This window comes from Pelmatolapia mariae, linkage group LG12, assembly GCF_036321145.2.
Source record: "Pelmatolapia mariae isolate MD_Pm_ZW linkage group LG12, Pm_UMD_F_2, whole genome shotgun sequence".
Lineage (NCBI taxonomy): Eukaryota > Metazoa > Chordata > Actinopteri > Cichliformes > Cichlidae > Pelmatolapia > Pelmatolapia mariae.
The window spans coordinates 31,713,539-31,734,109 of record NC_086237.1 but is presented as its reverse complement, the minus strand read 5'-3'; the positions used below and the strand labels follow the sequence as shown (position 1 = coordinate 31,734,109).

The following is a 20,571-nucleotide window of genomic DNA, read 5'->3' as shown; positions in this document are numbered from 1 at the left end:
AAAGTGTGTAAAGCATTAAATCCTAGTAACACTGAGGCTCCAGTTTCCAGTAAAATGCCTAGCTTCCAGTGGCAGAGCTGCAGTGTATTCACACTTTACAAGAACTAATGAGAAGTACCAGAAGAAAGAGAAAGCTGTGGGTTTTCTCTTCACAGCACCCCATCGCCCTGCGCATTGTGCTGTGCATCTTCCATCTGAAGCTGCTGATACTTTCTTTTGAAAAATCCAAACTAGAAAGAAAAGTTTGACAGAAAAAGTGAACCAAAATAATACTTCCACAGATTTTTACAAGACCAGTTACCAGTTTTAACTGTTTTCTTTCTTATATCCCTGTGCTATGTAGCATATTGGTGAGGAATTCTTGGAATCAGTAAACTTAAAGCTGCAGATTTCTTTAAAATCATCCATATCTGTTCATGGCAGGAGGGGGCGGCAAAAATGAAATGCTCATTTTACAAATGTACATCATCCTAAGTTTTACATATCCTACTGTTGTTCCTCTACATCTTAACAAAAAGCAAACAAACAAACAAAAACATACCTTCCACAGCAGCGCAACAGCCAGAGCCAACAGCAACAGTCCAGCTATGACACTGCCAACTATCACGCCAACTGGAACATCAGCCGTCTCTCCAGGTTTGCTGACTCTCAACCCAAGCTAGAGAGCAAGAGAACAGGAGACATCATTGCCTTGTCTGTCTCCATCAAATCCAGGCGTAATAGTTTAAAATAAAACCAGAAATGGCATGATTAACAAAATAAGCAAAAATAAATGAATAAAATATTCTTACATAAGAGGACTCGTGTGCTTTACACTGCTCTTTGCAAACAAAATTGTGAAAAGGATCGGGACAATTGAGTATGCTCATCAGCTGGAGTAACTGTGCTGCTCTTTTAAGCAAACAGCATCATGTTAGTCAGATTTAAGCAGTAAAGTAAAAAACTGAAATATAATCTTACAGTCAGCTGTTTGTTTTTGATAATGAGCAGATCAGGTTTGTCGGTCTTCACTTCCAAACTGGAGGTCAGCTCAATGGTCTGATAGGTGGCCTAACATAAAACAAATTACACAAATTATGTTAATGTACCTGATTAATTCCACAATCAATAACTTAAGAAACGTAACGATAATAAAAGCAGACCATCTTTCTAAAATCGATATGAAGATATTTACCGAAATAAAAGTGCTGTTCCAGATCCTCGTTTTAACGTTCACAAAGTAGGTGCTCTTAACTTTAGTGTCTTTGAGGATGCACTTTATAGATTCACAGTTTGCACTCTTGCAGTCCTGTTAGTTTAAAAAAAACATCAGGAAACAACACTCAATATTAGTAAAAAAAAGCAATGTGATATTATTTAAGGTGGAATCTGCATATACTGTAAGGTTATATGTAGAAAAAGAAAAAAGGAATAGCTTTATTATTCATGTAGGAAATACGAAACTATAGAAGTAGTGCATCAAAACCATCATCTTTTGCATACAAACTATTTTCTTCCATATTATGCGTCAAAAGATTTCTGTGCATTATGTGCACATGTGCAGATTTGGAATTGTGCATAACTTTCTGCTACAAGCAACAGTTGTATAAATATTTCACTGACCAGCTTCTCCATTCCTCTGAAGCTCTCCGCAGAGAAGGACACAGTCTGAGCGTGCTCACCGATCTTCAGAGGGTTGACTAGATTGTGTTCACAGATGACTGAACCTCCCTGCAGAAGGAGGAGAAGCCCTCTATCATTTATTGTATGGATATAACACTTGAATGCAGTAAAAGTTGAAGAAATTGTACGCAGCCTGATAGTTAAAAACAAATTTGGGAGTAAAACTTTGGTAACCAATAGAAACACAAACATTCATAACAGAAAACAACATACACACTCTTTCATTTCTAAGCTTTGACCACTCGCTCTGCACTTCCATCCTTTCGGCCTGTGTGTGTGGCAGGTCTCATTCGCCAGCAGTGGAGCGCTGGTGTGGCTCCACTGCCGCACCAGCTAGTTGTGAGTAACTAGCTTGTTGTAGGACAGACTGGTTTAGTAGGTTGAGTGTTTAAATAGCCCAAAGCTAATCTGCATGAAGACCAGGGTTATTGGAGTAGGTCAACACGGGGGTGCTTCCACTTTACTTAAGGGACATGTTGCATTGACCTGAACTGACCCGGAGCAACACTGACTTTTGTCTTTATTAGTGTTTATGTGGGCCTTAAGCTGAATCACGGAAGGGATCCAGGGATTTGTTGCAGCACCACATGAAGGTTTTCTGGATCGTTGTACGAAAGATGAGCTTGTAAGAGTTGCAGACATGTAAGAACTTGATTTGAGTGGTATTGGTGAGACATTTCGCAAAGAAAACATAAAATCTGCAAGTATCTGTGGCTGGGAAAGAGGAAGCTGGCCAGCCATGAATAATGCCATCATCGGTTTCACAAAGAAATTTGACTTCTGAGCAACAGAAAGAGCCAATTTTGTTGCAGATGTTGTATGAAAAAGAAACAAAAATGGAGATGGAGAAACCACAAGATGATGAACTCTTTTGTATACCAAAGTATTCCAGAGTCTAATGTGAATCTGTCAGCTAAAACTTGGTTGACACTGGGTCATGCAACAGGACACTGATTCCCATTCCAAAAGAATGGCTGAAAACCAAAAGAAGTCCAGACCTCAACACGACTCAAGTAATGTGGCAGGATCTTAAGAGAGCTGTGCATAACTGAATGCCTGCAAGCCTCAATGAAATGAAGCAACACTGTAAAGAAGAGTAGGCCAAAATTCCTCCACATCAACACGAGAGACTGATAAAGTCTCTCATGTTGATATAAATGATTACTTCAAGATGTTGAAGGTGGTTCTACAGCCTACCGGTACTCAAGTGGACTTTTTGCATTCCTTTTTTAAAAATAAATAGATAATGACATAAACAGCTTTTAATCTTCTTGAAAGTTCCTGGGTTTTGGAAACTGAGAACTCACTGTTTGTTCCTCCACACTGGTGATGTACAGGAGCCGATTTCCACCTTTACTGGTTATTGGCAGATTAATAGTCAGATATAGAAGGCTCACGGGTAGGTAACTTGTAGAAACCTGTAAATAAATTGCATTACAGACGATAAATTTGTTAAAATAAAGGTAAGAATTCTGATGATATTTTATGAGACTGATTTATTTATTGCACCTCCGCTCTAAAGTTATACTCTGGGCCGATGTCATCATAGGTTTTCACTGTTAACACTGGAGTGGTTGCATCTGCCACAAAGAAATTAATATTTGGGTGCCTAGAATAAAAAGTACATGAAATGAATGTTAATACATTAATATCAGCTTTCAGATTTACCCTTTGAGACTAAATGAGAAAAAATAATATTAAGGTAAGAAAAACTCACTTGGATAAACTAATCCCAGTATCATACTGAACAGGAAAGGAGATGTCCACTTCATTGTCTGTAACTATCTCCTCTTTGCTGTCACTTTAAAGGAAAGAGACAACATTATTAATCACTAATAATTTTAATAAAGCTGATTACTGGAGCTGGGGTTCTTTATAATTCAGTGTACCTCTTGGCCACAAAGTTTAGAATGGCTTTATCTTCCAGCTGATCAAGACTGTATTCAAAATTTATGTGAAATTTCACCTGTAATGAAATAACACAATATTTTTTCCAAATATTTCACAAACAAAAACATGTATATCCAAAAAGATTAGAGAATGTTTACAATTTTATTTTGTTATTTATTATTTTTTCCTTTATGGGGTTTCGTGGTTACCTCTTGGTTTTCTCTTAATACTGGATATCCTACATGGCAAACAACTTTTTCTGTTTGTGATGTGCATTTGACATCCTCTGTCTGTAAAGGCACAGATTTAGTAGAGTACACAACATTATGGACCGTGGCTTTATTCCACTGGCTTTTTTCTTGCTTTAATATTTATTTTTTTGCTGCTTTTTATTTATGTATTTATTGCTGTTCATACACTTTAGTGAAAATAAGAATGAAAAAAACAAATTCTTTTGAAAAAGTTTACTCAAGGAGCATGTTTTTTTTTTTCACATTAGCATCATGTAAACATAAGTAGCTTTTATTAGGCTGCTTACCAGAGGAGAGATGGAGGAGTAGTAGAGATTGTTGGAGAAAGTTACCACGAGTTGCGTGTTGTATGCATTCTCCTTTTTGTTCTTCACAGCAACTTCAAATGACAGCTCTCGGCTGTTAGGGCTTACCAGAATGGGTGCTGAGCTGCAACACAAGAGATCAAATTATGTTTCTTCATGTAACAGCATGAGAATTTTCCAGAATGAGAAGGAAAGTTTAAAGTTGTTTACCCCTTTATTTCCCTAAAAGTTGCTTGCTATTAAGGGTGATTTCTTTTACCTAATCATAATTACCACCTTAGACAGTTTTGTGTTGCCTTTCTTAAGATTAAGAGAAACAATCAGTCAAGTGCACAAAACAGAAACCAATACTAGCTGCAAAACCACAAATACATTGAAACGCTTCTGTAGGTCTATAAAGTCCTTCCTACGCATTCATGTGAGTTAATACACCGAGGAGCCAAAATCTTTTATGTTTTTCAGAGTCTGATCCAGCAATTTTATGGGCTCTAATACGTGCAATAAAGCAATGAAGGCAGACTTGTAAAACAGAGAAAACAGAAACATTTGTAACATTTGTTAAGAGTTAAAAGCATTTCTTTCTTCTATGGTGCACATAGTTACTTTATACTTGCCAAGATTTCAGCCCTGTTAGAAAAACAAAGGCTTTTATGGCTGGTATTACAATATATATAACATGTAGGGCAAGGGTGTCAAACATAAAGTCTGGGGGGCCAGAACTGGCCTGTCAAAGACTTCAATCGGCCAGCGGGACAAAATGTGGAAAATGTGAACAAACACATAAATTTTGAAACTGTAATTTCATACATTTTAAAGCTTGTCTTATTGATCTCCTCCACAGCCATCATAGCACAGTAATAAAAAATAATAAAAATACATTTTTTCTTTTTTACAATGTGCCCACCATAAAATAAACATATTAATTAAAAAATTTTCTTTAAATTAACAAAACTTTTCAACTTTATAGGACACTCTGGTCAATGAGCTACCAGCTTTCTGTAATTTTTTTATACATTTATTTCTTACAATTTAAACCAAGAGTTGTGCTGACTGATTTTTTTTTCTTTAACTACACAATATTTCTTTATTATATATATATAAAATAAATAGATGTATGGTTCCCATATTGTGATATCTGAGGTATTAAATGCACAGTTAAGCTACTTCACACTGACAGAACGGACATTTTCAGCACACATAAGATCAAGGTGACCCCTGATAACAAATGAGTTTGACATCTCTGATTTAGGGACTGGAAGAGAGATTATTACATTAAATAGTTCTTAGGTTTATGAACATGTTCTTCTTATATCCACTTTTGCATTAACATTTCAGGAAGAAAAAAAGCTATTATAAACTAATTTTGTTTAAGCCCAGTACCAATATTTGGTGATTTAAAAATCTGAGATTATGACATTTTAGCCAGTATTTCTTTCCTTTCTTTCATTAAGCATAAACAGATTTGCCTAACATTTGTTTTGTCTAATTATTCATTACTGTGCTAAGAGTTTGTGGCATTACAAACACGTGTTATCAGCAGGGAAGTTTTCCCCTCATGGAAAAACTTGCAACATCAAGACTCAAAGCATGTTTGCAGGATGCTCCCACTGCCTTTTTAATTTGATCATTTTCATTTATCAGCCTTCATAAATGCTGATACCAATAGATCAACATATAGCTAATACTGGTTGCAAACACTGGCTTGTTGGGCTGTAGAAGTTATTGAAGATTTATTATTATCATAGCAAAAAATACTTCATATATAAAGAAGGACGTAGCCACCTGTTCTAAAAGGCAAAGCAAATACAAAGTACCTTAAACCTGAACTTTTTCTAATTGCCAGTAGGAGGAGACCTCTCTGCTTGGGAAAAGAACTATAAATGTCTATAAATGTTACTGAACAAAACATGATTCACAGTTTGTAAATTTTGGTCCCACAATTACATATAATTTGTTTTATTGATATGTTGTTTTCAGGGCCTTTTACAATTATCACTCACACAAATAGTAGAAACAAAAAGACAAAACGCAGCCACACACAATCTTGTGGCTACCATTACACATCAGGTAGATTCATAAAACAAAACTGGTCCTATCTTTACCTGAAAACTCAAAAAACAAAAATATTCACGGCACATGGTGTCAAGATCCCTGCACATGGCATATTTTACATTGTCCAGCTCAGTGTTTCTTACCCGGATGTCTTTGCATCTGTCTTCACACTCAGCACTAGATCACTGTTGCACACCTCATCAGAGCCGCAGTCTTTGGTGAAGGGGATCTAAAACAACGAACACAGCGGCAAATTCAGCCAAACGATGCAGCATTTTTCTAAAACCGCATTTCCAACAGAACAGACATCATAAACTGAAATGATTACATGTCTGCTAAGTTGGGTGAGCTTTAATCATGCTGCTGGGAAATAACAGCATAGCATGACTTACTGAAACCAGCCAGTAATCATCTCACAGGTAAAACATGTTATTTAAAATGACTGTACAAACAACTTTACAACTTCGTTTAAGGTCTTCTGTCACTTGATTTGTTTCCTGTAGGCATAACATGAGGGGAAAAATAATAACAATAACAATTACTTAGAATCAGGGACATGTGCTGGGTGTCAAATACTTACAAAGAACTGATAAGCATTTTCAGAAAATTTGTCAAGGACAGGGTTCGCATTTGGATCCGCTTGTTCAATTTCTACTTTCAGACTGAGGGAGTTGACAAAGTCTGGTGTCTCCTGTTGAATACAAAGTGTATGAACAAATTAAGGGATCTTTTTCAAAATAATTCACACCTATTCTGGGAAAAAAATGTAGTGTAATATATCCACAATCCACTACCTGAACATAAACTTTGTAATCTTGACACAGTCCTGTGGATGGTACTTGTTCCGCATCTTTCAGGAGGCGTTCATTATTTTTTACAAACATTCCTCTTGATGTCACTCTTGAAGACTGCAAGTCAGCATCCAGAGTCAAAGTGTATGTAATATCTGAAAAAACAAAGCAAAAACTATGTGTGGCACATTTTGTCCCTTCAGTTAGTCTTTTGTGTTTGGATTATCTTGATCAGACTTTCTGGAAATGGACTGATTTGCTTTCCTGTTGAGAATCAGATGATAAACCTGTTACTTACAGCACTTGTCTTTTTGATTAATGTAAGCATAGAGCCACCACCCAGTTACAAAAAATTAGAGTGAAAAGAGAAACAACAAGGCTGACTCAGACTGAGCCAGTCCCCAAACACTTCTGCCTTTGTTATTTGATTTTTCTGTATCTGAAATCATGATTTATGACTAAGCTTGTTTAAAAAAAAAAAAAAAACTGTCATGAACATCTGCATAAGTGTCTGAACTCTCTGTTAGTCTGGTATAAAACCATTAGCCTTCAAGCCTATTAGTTTAAAAAGGAGTGCACATATGTACATATTATATATTTACCGATGGTTCCAGCAGGCGTTGCAGGTCTAAATGCAGCAGTGAAACACAGTCTGGTGTCAAAGCATGAAAGCATGCGACCATTAATGTTGCAGGGTTTGTTGAAAATGTTGATTTTATCAGGATTGAAAGAAGCTTTAACTGTCACAGATGCCACCTTACGGGACCTGAGAAAAAGTTCAGTTTGAAATGACTAGAAACACGGACTGATATAAGCGACACAGTGTAGAAAATCATAATATTAAAGCATAATATTTCCCCTGAGTTGCACTTGCTTAGCTCACCAGAGTTGCACCACCTTGCCATAGGCCCCCACTGAGATATCAGGGAGTTCATCACCATTCAGATCTTTATAGCTATCTAGAGACCTTCCAAAGTACTTCAGCAGAGGATCCAGGCTGGAGCCAAGAATTCTCTGAAAAGAAAAAAACCCATTATGTTCACATATGTTATGTAAAAAGGTATTGTTATTAAAAATGTTAGTAATTTGTACTGTACCTGTGAGAAGTCTACACCTGACATGTCCCTCTTTCCATTGTAGATGTAAATAACACCTTTTTCTTTCTCTTCCAGCGGTGCTCCAACTACAACATCGTTGAAACCATCTAGGTCCAGGTCAGGAATAGCAGAGATGGCCATCCCAAAACGTGCATCCATGGTTGGGGGTGGACCGTTAAGGAATCCCTTCTCGTTCAGTATGCCCTTCAGAAGATAAGATGGATTGTATGCAGCTGATGAAGCTAAACATATAAATGAAAAACAAATCTATAAAAGAAGCAGAATATCTGCTCCTGTCTGCATATGGCGATTAATCTCTTTTGCACTGTTGCGCAGGAAATCCATACCACAAAATGGAACTAAAATAGTAGTCAGTGGTTAATTTTACCTTGGTGACAGAGAATAGGAAGACTCTGCCTTGCTCTCTCTTTAGCTCACTCATGTACATGGGTGCACCAACCAGCAGGAAGTCTGTCGTCCCATCTTTGTCTACATCCAGAGAGCACAAGACGCTTCCAAAGTATGAGCCAATCTGGGAAACCAATCAACAACCATTAACTCTGATCCTCACACTTCACGCCACATGAATCACTCATCTTGAGTCAGATCAGTACCTGTTTTCCTCTTTGCGAGTCTATGATATGAGATTGCTTCTGAGCATCGACAGTGTAGACGATAACTTGTCCAGAGTGGTTTGAACGAGGTGCACCAGCCACAAAGTACTCGTTGGGTCCAACACGCATTGTGGTGACAGAGTAACCTGGAAAGCAACATAAAGAGAACATTCACTAACTGACAGATAAACTCTTTACATATTCTTACTCAGTAAGTGGCAGAATGTAGAACAATAACATAGATTTACTCAAGTCCACAATTAATCCTGCTAATAAGTACTTTTCAACATTTATTCAACAACATAGGTGCTCTCAGTTATTCTGGCTGTTCAGACCTCTAGTCAGGTGCACTTTGGGTGTAGCAGTGCTGTGAATGATTTTGCTAAACTATTTATGAATAAGAACAATGGCACAGAAAGGTGTCCTGCTTCAACAAGCACTATAAAATTTCATAAGGGTGATATCACTCGAGAGCAGTTTGTACATGCCCCCGCTGTCTCAAGAAGCTCCAAAATAAAGGAAAACATCTGGGGAACTTTTTTTTTAATCAAGGACTTATTCGATCAAAATCTTTTCTGCGCTCACAATGCCATCAAATCCCATCAAAATTGAGGGTGGCTGTAGCTCAGGTGGTAGAGTGGGTCATCTACTGATCGGAAGGTTGGTGGTTCGATCCCTGGCTTCCCCAGTCTGCATGCCAAATATCCTTGGGCAAGATACTAACCCCAAATTGCTCTCCAATGCATCCATCGGAGTATGAATGTTTGAATGTTACTTAGAAAGCACTTAGAAAAAATGTGCAAGTTCTGTACAGCACTTTGAGTGCTCAGAAAGAGTAGAAATATATATAAGAACCAGTCCATTTACCATCCCAAAACTATTGGCAGAACTGCATCCCCAAATCTTGACAGAACCACCACCTTCTTCTACAGCTGTAAACACTCACTGTTGTACCCCTCTCCTCATCTCCACTGTATATTTAAACCAAAAATTCCAAATTTGGATTCATCACTCTATAAGACATGTTGCCACTCATTTCTTGTGTAATTTGGCATACCTCAGCCCAGGTGCCTTTTTTGCCCCCACATGTTTTTGAATATAACCTGATCTCAAAACCCCCAAAACAAAACAAAAAGGGCACCACCTCTACCCTAATTGTACAACCCTGTCACAGCACAGTATTTCTCCAACCTAATGCCTGATTGGTTCAATAATCCGCATTCAGCAACGTGCTGGACTCCTGCAGCTGTTGCAAAGCAGCATGATCTGCTAAAGCACCTTAACATTGGACAAGAACCTGAGGAAGACATGGTGCAGGAGAGTCGAGAGAAGGGAGGAGTTAGCTGTCTCTTGTTGCTGTTGCAGCAGAGATATTGCACTGCCTCAGACACAGACTCAGGTTGCCACTTCTCAGAGCGGAAACCGACTTAACCACAGTGCAAAACTGAGAATCTTGTTGTTTGTTTTAAAATGTTCATTGCTATCACTTAGGGATGCCATTACACGCTTAACACACTGTCTCACAGTTCATTTTCTCATCCAACTGAAAAAGCAAATTCATACCAGGCCAGTCTATACTATATTGTAAACACGAGATCAAATTTTGGATTTACAAAGGCTAATAGCTCTTTGCAAATCACCTTGTTGTTGCAAAAATATTGTATTATTTTGCCATTATTTCATTATTTAATGTCCAACTGTGCTATATTTGGCATCTTTAATGGATTTGACTAAAGAAATTGGAACAAATTATGTGTTTTTTTGTGATACGCTGTGAGCAAAAACAGTGCCCAACAATAGAATTTAAAATTCAGTGTTTGCTAAGTTGTCTGCTATATGTACTGGTTCATCCCTTGAGTTAAATGCCTTTTTATGCTTGAATGATTCAGGTTTGTGCTAAGCTGCTTAACAAAGGCTCTACCCTGAAAAGTACAACGATTGGACTGAAATGAGTGAAACATAAAAACTTTATATGTAATAAATTCTTAGGCCTCCAATGTGGCTTTCAAAGCCATGCAGTTGTAGTGTAAATGTATTGCTATTAAAACTAATAGCCATCCATTACACCTATCCCTGTAGTGTTTTATGCAAACAGTTATCTAACAAAGTCAAACTGTATTATAGATTTAGTCCACTAAAATGAAGAACTAAATGCCTACCCAGTAGTGAGCTATGGTTTTTGTCTTGCAGTGAATCTTCAAAGGCTGAAAGAGGGAGAATATGTACTTGTGACCCTGTTTGATGTACGACAGTCCCGCTCCAGGCATAGGCTCCCACTGCTCCGAGCATCAATACATCCTTAAAGAGAGAAGATCAAAATCTAGTCAACAAACACTACACCACTACATGACTGCATGACCAATATGCACATATAACATAAATTGGATAGTGCATGTTTTAAAAAAGACTGTTCACGTTCATGATCAGACTGCTGAGGAAAAGCCACATCCTCTTTCCTTTAAAGGAGAACTGCTGCACTGTTACATCAAGAGAGGGTTTTTTTACACATGAACCATCAGATACAAATACTAACCACTTTAACCAGCTATTCTTAAAGTGGTTTTGCACATGTTTTCACAGCTTAGCATGCAAGAAAAAAGATGTCTGACAAACCTTTACCCTTTTTAATCTGATTCATTTTTTGGCTGGGTGGGTACCTGTTTGCTGGAATAGTGAGCACTGAATCCAACTTGGGACATCTCCATTTTGAAGCTGTCTGCCCCTTTTCCAGTGCCTTGTGGGAACAAAGCATTATGTGTACACCAGAATCAAAACCCAAAACGGTAACATAAAGATAATGAAAACGCACATGTTAAGATCTTAAGTTAGAAAAGACATGTCATGAAATTAATCTACAGTGCAGTGAATTTGCTTCCTTCCTGATTTCTTAGTTTTCTGCATATTTGTCACAAGTAAATGTTTCAGATCATCAAACAAATTTTAACACTGGACAAAGAAAAATGAAAATAGGGCCTGATTACTGCTTAAACAGAACCTGTCTGACAAAATAAAGGTTTATCAGGCTAAAAGATCTCAAATGGTAACTCTTCATGTCACGATCTAAAGAACAGATAAGAAACAAAGTCAGGGTTACAAAGTCTTTGCTAAAACTTTGGGACACAGCAAGAGTCCACCAGTGACTCACCCAGGAGGTCACAAAAGAACCCAGAATAACAGCTAAAGAACTACAGGCCTCACTTGTCTCAGTTAAGGTCAGAGTTCACGATTTAACATTAAGAAAAAGACTGGGCAAAAATGGCATCCAGTTCCAAGGTGAAAAAGACTGCTGACCAAAAAGAACACAAAGACTCATCTCACATTTGCCAAAAAACATCTTGGTAATCACCCAGACTTTTGGAAGAGAAAAAAAAAGCGGAGTCCAGCTACATCTGCCATAAAACTAACAGTATTTCAGTATTTCATTTCATATATCAACAGTCAAACATGCTGGTGGCAGTATGATGGCCTGGGACTGCTTTGCTGTTTTATGACCTGGACAACTTGCCATAATTGATGGAGCCGTGAACTCTGCTCTCTACAAGAAAATCCTGAAGGAGAATATTTGGCCTTTAGGTCGTGGTCTGAAGTTCAAGTGCTGATTATACAGTAGGACAATGATCCGAAACACACCAGTGAGTCCACCTCCAAATGACTTACAAAAAGAAATTCAAAGTTTTGGAGTGGCCTAGTCAAAGTCTGGACTAAAATCAAATTGAGATGCTTTGGAATGACCTCAAACAGGCTGTTCAGACTTGAAAACCCTCCAATATTCCTGAAATAAAACAATGCTCCTAAGAAGAGGAGGCCAAAATTCCTCCACAGGGATTTAAGTGAGTCATTGACAGTTATCACAAAGCTTGATTACTGGGTTGGACAACTACTTATTAGGTTCAGGGGGTAATTACTTTTTCCGGTAGGTTTGGGTAGTGTTTTCTCTTAATAAAGGAAATAATCTGAAACATTTTAAAATGCAAAAATCAAGCAATCAAGATGGGGGCAAATACTTTTTCATGGCACTGTACATCCACTGTCACATAGACTATATGTTCTGCATACAGATACAGTACACACAACAACAGGACGGGAAATGGCATAATCCTCTATGTACCTTCTATGCTGAAGATGCGGTCACCCAGAGTTCCAGCGATGGTGTAGAGGACTGCCTCTTCGGATACGTTAAAGAAATGTTTCTCTGTGGGTGAACTGGCGATGGATTTGATTTCACTTATTAGCTTTTCTGTGTCGATGTTATTTCTTGTGTAATAACCCAAGACCTATTATTTAAAAAAACAAAAACAAAATAGCATTTCCAGATTGACAAAGCAAATATAACGAGGTTTAAGTAAGAAATCAAATCAGCAAATTAATGAGCAAATAGTAACTGTCAGAACAGGAATTTAATGCAGATCAGTATTGTGCAGTAGTACTGTTAACAAGTACAAGTTAGAAAGATGAACTATAAAGCAGTTCAAACACTTGTCAGAGTTTGCACATAAAGTGAGCAGTTAAAACAAAGGATACTTAAATGCAGAAACTTAGGAAATGTCACCATTACATAATACGTATGATTCAAGTCATGGAAATTTATCTTAAATATGTGACTTGGTTACCTGAAATTCAGTGTTCTGATCATACTTTTTACACATGAATAATCAGCGTAAATGGTAGATGAGCACTTACAGCAATACCGAAGCGGGTAATGCCCTTCTTCTCACAATCGGCAATAACTGCTTTTGTCTTAGATGAGTCATGTGATTCACCATCAGTGACAACCACCATCACTTTGGCAGCATTTGGTCGGCCACCGTTTTGGGCACTAAAACCGACAGTACTGAAAAGAGAGGACAAGGCAGGATATTGGATTTATTTATGGATAAATAAAACAAATACATGATTCTGATGTGATAAAAATCAACTAACCTGGCAAACTCAATTGCCTTGAAAGTATTGGTCATGTCCCCAGACATTTGCGTTATTTTAGATGCTGCAGAAATAGTGTCTTTGTTGTTTTTATACTGATTCAGTTTGAACTCAAATTTGGGGTCCACGGCATACTGAATGACACCAACCTGGTATAATAATGTTAAAAAAAATAATGCATCAAATTACAGACTTTGGCAATAATGATAACAGGAAAACTAGAAAGAAACAAGACTAATTACAGTCATGTGGAAACGAAAGCGTCCCCTTTTTCAATTACAGGGATTTACATATCAGGACATTATAAAAAATTATCTGTTGGACTCTTGTGTGTGGAGAAGGTATACTCTAACTGCTTCCATATAAATTAAGAGGGTAAGTAGGAACAGGAAGTTTTGGCAGTTTGCTTGTCGGAAGCTTTCAGGTAAAACATCAGGAATGATCTTTGAAAAGCAAACATTACTACTTGCCAATCTGGGGAGGGTTAAAATTGCAAAACAATTTGAAATCCATCAGTCTACAATGGAAAAGATTATCCACATGTCTAAAACCTTCAAGACAGCTGCCAATCTGGGAGTTGACATCCAAGCAAATTCAACCCAAGGTCAGACCTGCAACGCTCAGAAAAACTGCAAAATAATCCAAGAGCTCCATCTCACATTCTGGTCTCAGTTAGTGTGTTAAATATTAAAGTTTATGTACAACTAGACACAGACACAGCGATGTAGGGGTGATTATTTGGGCTTGTTTTGCAGCCACAGGAGCTGTCTGACAGCTAAAGCTTCGCCAAAATTTGGTCATGCAACAGGACAATGATCCTAAGCACAGCAGCAAATCTACAACAGACTCAACAGACTGACCTCAAACTGACTGAAATCATGTGAGAGGACAAGAGAGCTGTGCTTAAACAAATTCCTGCAAACCTCAATAAACTGAAGTGACCTTGTAAAAAAGAGCGGGCCAAACCTCAAACAATGATGTGAGAGACTGATAAAGTCATCTGTGGTCAAATTACTGATTCATGGTCTGTACATACATTTTCACACACTGCTTCAGCATTTTGGCCTAGTTTTTGTTCAGTTATTACATCATGTAAACTGTAATTTGTTCTTGTTAATATGAGGTTGTATTTATCTAATTTTAAGCTCTGGTAAGGACATTACCAGATTCTTACAAGGATATTATGTCCTGAGATATAAAACCTTATAATTGAAAGTTGATGTAATTTCTTTTTACCAATGCTGTAAGTCAAAACTATTCCCAGCTTTGTCTTAGCTTTAGTTGCATAGTCACCTGTGTACTTTGGGGTCCAATGTCAAGAGCGGGTAATAATTTCTTCAGGAATTCTACTATGGGTTCCCAAGGAAAAATGCTGTTGGAGCCATCCAAAACGATCACAATGTCCATCGGCCCTCCACACTCTGAAAAAGTCAGTAGTAATTAAATAAATGTGCTCAAGCAATGTATTTCTTTATCATTCATTCAGCCACAGCCTTGAGTTCTGACACTTGCTTGGTATAATATGTCATATTTAACTCCTAGTTGCACTTCACCATTTGTTAACATTATCGTGTCTTTCAACAGTTTAAACAAAATCAGGAATCAAAACCGCAACAAGGCCACAAGAAAACAAACCTTCACAGTAAAACAGAAGGTAACCAAAAGATATGACTAACAATGAAACACGAAGGAACTTGAAAAATGAAGAACATTGTCTGGTGAAAAAAATATTTCAAACTTGGCCTTTGATTAAAATTTCTTTGTAAGATCTCTGTCACATTTTTCAGAAGCACCGGGATCTATCTGAAACTGGTAATTAAAGAGCTATAGATTAACAAAAGGCTGTATTTCCTTTAGTTAGTATTGAGGGAATACTGCATGAAAAGGCAAGCACTACATGAAAGATAATGAACTATACACAGCATATTAAAGCTTCTTACTCTGGACAGCTGGAGAAAAGGCAGGTTGAGGCCGAAAGACGGGATCCAATTTGGCACATACTCCTGGGTAGAAGTTTTGAGTGCCACACTGCTGACCCCAAAGTGGACCGCATGTCTGTATCAGCCAACCACAGAGGAAGAAACAAGAAAGTTTAAAGGAAGCTTGTTGTTATGAGTATCTTTAAAGGTTTCCAGTAATATCTTGTGTTTGAACATTTTTCCCATCAATATATATAGCACAACATTAGGTTAACTGATATCAACTAATCCCCTCAGTTGATATCAGTTCAATTCTGTTTTATTTAAACAGTGCCAAATCACAACAACAGTCGGCTCAAGGCACTTTATATTGTCATTTAAAGACCCTACAATAAATATTATATCATGCTTTGATCATTTTGGCCGGTTTCTCATTCGAGGTCATCTGCCTGTGCACTTCTGGACAATTTTCATCATGGGTGCTATTTTTACATCACTCCAGAAGTCCCACTTTCAAGCACTTTCATAGACACTCTGTATCTTCCTCATGAACCTTGAATTTAGATCCTCAAACTGTCTCTGGCTGCAACTCAGAGACCAAAGTGAAATTCTTAATTATATCTTGTATTGTCAGTTTCCTAAGGGTCATATTTACCTACAAATATCAGTACACAGCTCAGTCACAGGCCATCTAGTATGGGCTACATACTACATACTACAACAACTTCGTAACAATCCAATCTAAACAACCAGCTCTGCTTTTCTAGTCTAGCTCCCTAAAGAGACCACCTATATTTTTTATCACTGGAGTGAGTCACACACAGTTTGTGCCAACTTATAAATAGGAAGGAAATGGTGTAGTAGCAGCCAAACATAGTCAATAAGGCATTAATAAGGTCTTTATTAGAACTGTGATGTATGGAGTAACGAATAAGGAGTTGTGTTGTAAAGGCCTAACTGAATAGAAAGTGTTAGTCACTGAGGTGGTTGTAAAAATACATCACTGAGCATATAGACTGGAAATAGCTTTCCTTATGATCAGTGATATAGTGTTATTTCCTTTCTATGATATGTGTGAAGTTGCACACACTCAAACAAACATACCGTCAAACCATTGTCACCAGGCGTTCGAGTAAGAGTCAAACCCAGTGACATGTTGGCATTGACATTTTTAACCTCTGGAACATTGACAGAATCTGTAAAAAAGTGGCAAAGACAACATTAGATTACTGTTCAGATTACAGTTCTCATCAAGAATTTCTACAACCTGAAGAAAAAGCTTCTAAAAGCTCAGTATATGAAGTTATTACAACTTTGTTGGATTTAACTGTTACGTCTGACAAATTTTGAAACATAAAAAGGATAGAATGACTTCTTGTGTGTTTCTCTGCAATGTAGCCTCTTATTTGTGAAACAAAAATAAAAAACCTTACCTTGAAGATTGAGCTTATCACAGCTGTTTCTGGATCCTGTGATGGGACATTTGTAAATATCCCCCTTCCTGTTTTGACTGTAACCACTCCAAGGAGCACCAACCAGGAGCCTAGGAAAAAAGAAAAACCCGGAAAACATGCACTGTTGGCGTTATCCTTAAAGCTTTACCTACGTATGGGAAATTTTGGTAATTGCAAAAACACAAACATTCTCACATAAAATACAGAAAACTGATTTTTTTTTTATCGGGCTATGAACTTGCAGCACTGAGTTTTTCTGCTCTTTTTAATAACATATGTGGATAATTCAATCATTTCATTCTTTAAAACAAACATCAAAGTTAAAACAGAAAATATCCACTTCATGTACTTTATTCCCACAACATCCAGCTATTTCTTGCTGTTACTTAGACATTTCTCAAAATCTAGAACTCAACAAGGCACAGGAAGAGGCACTCATCATTCTGTCATATATGGTATGATGTGTAATAGTGTGTATCTCCTGTTTAGTTTGCGGACTAACATGAAACGTGCAATCAGTAGTCTTTATCAGATTCTGTATTTCCAAGTTACGCAAATGGGTCACTCCTTCAGACGGTGAGTTACTCTGACAAATGGTGACTCAGAGTGTACAACAGTCATGCACCTAGTTGTTATTACTGTTTAACTAATGTTAAACAGTAATGAATTTTATTACTACTTTACTGTTACACATGTATAATAAAAATTGTCGAAGAAGGTTTAAAACAGTATAGTAACGTGCAAAATTAAACATGTTGGGCAAAAAAAGTCTGTACCTTATTCAATATTTATCAGCTTTTATACGTGACAGGTAATATCAGCACATGTTTAGTTACATGTTCATGTTTTTGTGAAAATGCTCAACCTCAGTAGTGATATCACGGGAAATGAAATGGCAGCGTTTCCACACTACAACCCTTATAAGAGTGGTGTGAGAACTGTAGATGAACAACAGCTGTTTAACAACAACAAAGCGAAGCTTTTTAAAGCATGGAATGAAATCAGCTAAGGCCACTGCAGTTTCCATGCAAATCACTTAAAAACTAAATAATGTTGACTCAATAGTTAAGACTTTTGTAACTACTGTTGGATGCTGCAATAAAATAAAGACTAGGCCACATTTTTGCAATGGAATGTATTGCTTTTGAAAACTTGCTTCAACTTGGTGGTAGCGTAGCAGTGTGGAGACTTGTTTGTGTGCCAATAAGTGGCTCGAACATTTCCAGTTCCATCTCTTTGCAGTTACAGGCTGTTGTTTCCAACTTGATTCTTTTGAAAATAACATGATGTGACTGCACGCGCACTATCTGATTCAAAGATATTAAAGTTTGTGTACAACAACAGGATTTTTTTTTCTTAAGTGTACAATTGTTTGAAGCTTTTAAGTCAGTTTGGAGTCAATCACTCTGTGATGCACATCAGACTCTTTGCGCAACACCAAATTGAGCCTGTTGTAGCGTGCAGGCTTGTAACGAGGACCTCAAACCTGTCCTTTGTGAATGTCATTATCTCCCCCACTTTTAATGCTGTTTCTAGGAAAACTGCAAAGTAATATGCACACCACTTGAAAGCTTATAGCAGCTTGATGTTTTTGCTATAAAACATTAAAGACAAGAAAACATGGCTATGACACTGAAACCTCTTTGATTCAAGAAGTTTTTTTTTATGTGATGACAGAAATTCATACCATTTGCCTTGATTGTTTTCCACTTGTTGGACTGTGTAACCAAACTCTTCTTTTGCTGTTCCGCTAAAGATCTTGGCACCTGCAGTACCAATGTTGAAGGACTGTGCCTGCCAGATACTGTCAGCTGGTGGAGGGGAAAGAGGAATTAACATCGCAGTGTGACAACACAAATATCTATCTGCATTTCATATTGCATTTAGTGTCAGAGCAGGATTATAAGTAGTACAGCTTCAGTTTTATCTTCAGCAACAATCTGAGACATCTGTGGCTCATGCTCTGTTAAAAACCACATCACCGTAACTCAGTGAGAAAGGCAGACCATTAAAAAGCTTTACACACTCAGAGTTCATACATTTCACGAAGAGTTGAAGTTTGACTTAGTAGAAGCTGTAACGGATCAGACTGTTTCTAAAGAGATGGCTGTATTCCCAAACACATCCATTTGAATCCCCTCAGGTAGAATATTTTGGTGCAGTAATAGACCCACAAGCCCATACAGGCAGAGCAGAGCTCAGCTTTCAGCCTGCCTCTCTCCCTTCTCAGCAGGTAGAGGATTCACGAAACCTTCACCAGTCTTGTGTCTTGCCACGCCCGTGTACCTGCAGCACAAAAACAGTTCGCTGCGTCCCGTGCACAACCCCAAAACCACGAATAACAACTGGAACAAGAACAGAAATAAGGACCGGATTAAAAATGTCTGTCGTGTTGTGCTCCACAGCTGCCACACATTGGAGGGCAGCGATAGCGAGCAGTATGTGAAAATATAAGTTATTTCCTCTATGATCCACATAACTTAGAGCCTTGACTATGATATTAATTACATAAGAGACAAATAAACGCTGGAAATCTCATTAAAAAATAATCTCCTGGCTGATTATCCGGTGAAATTCACACGTTTTGCGATATGTTCAAAATGCGCAAAAACCGTTCAGAGGCTGCTGTCAAATATACAGCGAATAACTGGGACAGCTTAGCAACAACAACAAAAAAAGATCTTCTGAAAAACTATGAAATCGCCGCTTTTCCCGGCGAGGATTGGCTGTTTATCACCCTGGAAAGGGTGGCGGCGAAAAAAAACGTGTTAACATCTTTAAATTCCAAAACAGAAGTTTGGTACTTACTTATGACAATTAAAGTGAAGACAGTATTCCGCCAGAAGTGCTCCATCCTCGCCGTTAGTCCATTTAAGTGAGCAAATAAAGTCCCGCACTTGTCAAAACAGTCCGCAGCGCGCAGTCAGCGGTGACGCACCGGACAGTCTAAATATGGGTCTGTCTTCCGCTTACCTGTACACACAGAAAGTACCTTCAAACAGTGAGCAATAAACTCAGAGTAACTGGACCACTTACAGTCTGGGGTGTGCTCAAGCTATAGCTCTATATAACTTGAAACCAAGTTAAGAGCAGACAGCAGCCATTCAGGCAGATTTCAAAGTCCAGTTTAAAGTTCAGTACTTTGAAGATGAACTCTCCGAGACATAAGGAAAGGAAATGTGAGTGTTCTAAACAAGCCCACACCCGTCACCCTTAATTTTAATCCCCTTTAATCATCATTCCAAGGCTTCGCTATTTGTGGACTAACAACATTTAAATCATCCGCTGCCAAATAAAAAGCAATTATCATCAATCAGTTAACAGAGAACTGAGATGTCTCCTCATCCCCCTGAGCTCGAGCTATACTCTTTGTATTTACAAATCACTGCAGAGCGGAGAGTTATGTTCATGACAGGGCAGCTGCTATATTAAGAAATGTCAAATATCCAGAAGCTATAAAATGATGCCCAAACAATAGAAAACTCTATGAGATATGTTTGAAGAGTAACCAAAAGCCTTTCTATATTAACTGGAAAACAATGACGTAGGCCTTTCATAAAGCAATGGTCAGGGTGGTGAAAGAGCGGTTCCTTTCCAAATTGCTCACTTAGAAACA

The 20,571-nt window shown here is 37.8% G+C and overlaps 1 protein-coding gene across 1 annotated transcript; it reads right to left on the bottom strand.

The window, feature by feature from the left end:
- On the bottom strand, positions 1-19,813 carry itga2.2 (integrin, alpha 2 (CD49B, alpha 2 subunit of VLA-2 receptor), tandem duplicate 2). The gene is made up of 30 exons (XM_063489891.1): positions 19,764-19,813; positions 18,643-18,766; positions 16,935-17,044; positions 16,606-16,697; positions 15,523-15,637; positions 14,876-15,003; positions 13,583-13,731; positions 13,343-13,493; positions 12,771-12,936; positions 11,320-11,396; positions 10,822-10,960; positions 8,663-8,808; positions 8,437-8,580; positions 8,049-8,252; positions 7,835-7,965; positions 7,554-7,717; positions 6,955-7,106; positions 6,741-6,851; positions 6,304-6,389; positions 4,091-4,232; positions 3,762-3,842; positions 3,552-3,628; positions 3,380-3,463; positions 3,172-3,271; positions 2,970-3,080; positions 1,603-1,710; positions 1,175-1,288; positions 961-1,050; positions 542-658; positions 1-230 (listed from the first exon to the last, which is right to left on the bottom strand). Exons 1-30 carry the CDS (start codon positions 19,807-19,809, stop codon positions 150-152), a joined length of 3,540 nt encoding a protein of 1,179 aa, XP_063345961.1. The 5' UTR covers positions 19,810-19,813; the 3' UTR covers positions 1-149.
- Positions 19,814-20,571: the final 758 nt, after the last annotated feature.

Bases quoted from the DNA above. Each gene is read 5' to 3' on its own strand.
- itga2.2 (XM_063489891.1), bottom strand. From the start codon at position 19,809: ATGGAGCACTTCTGGCGGAATACTGTCTTCACTTTAATTGTCATAA. The intron at 18,767-19,763 runs GTAAGTACCAAA...CCCCTCCACCAG, and splicing joins CTTCACTTTAATTGTCATAA to CTGACAGTATCTGGCAGGCA. The intron at 3,272-3,379 runs GTGAGTTTTTCT...TTTTTATTCTAG, and splicing joins ACTGGGATTAGTTTATCCAA to GCACCCAAATATTAATTTCT.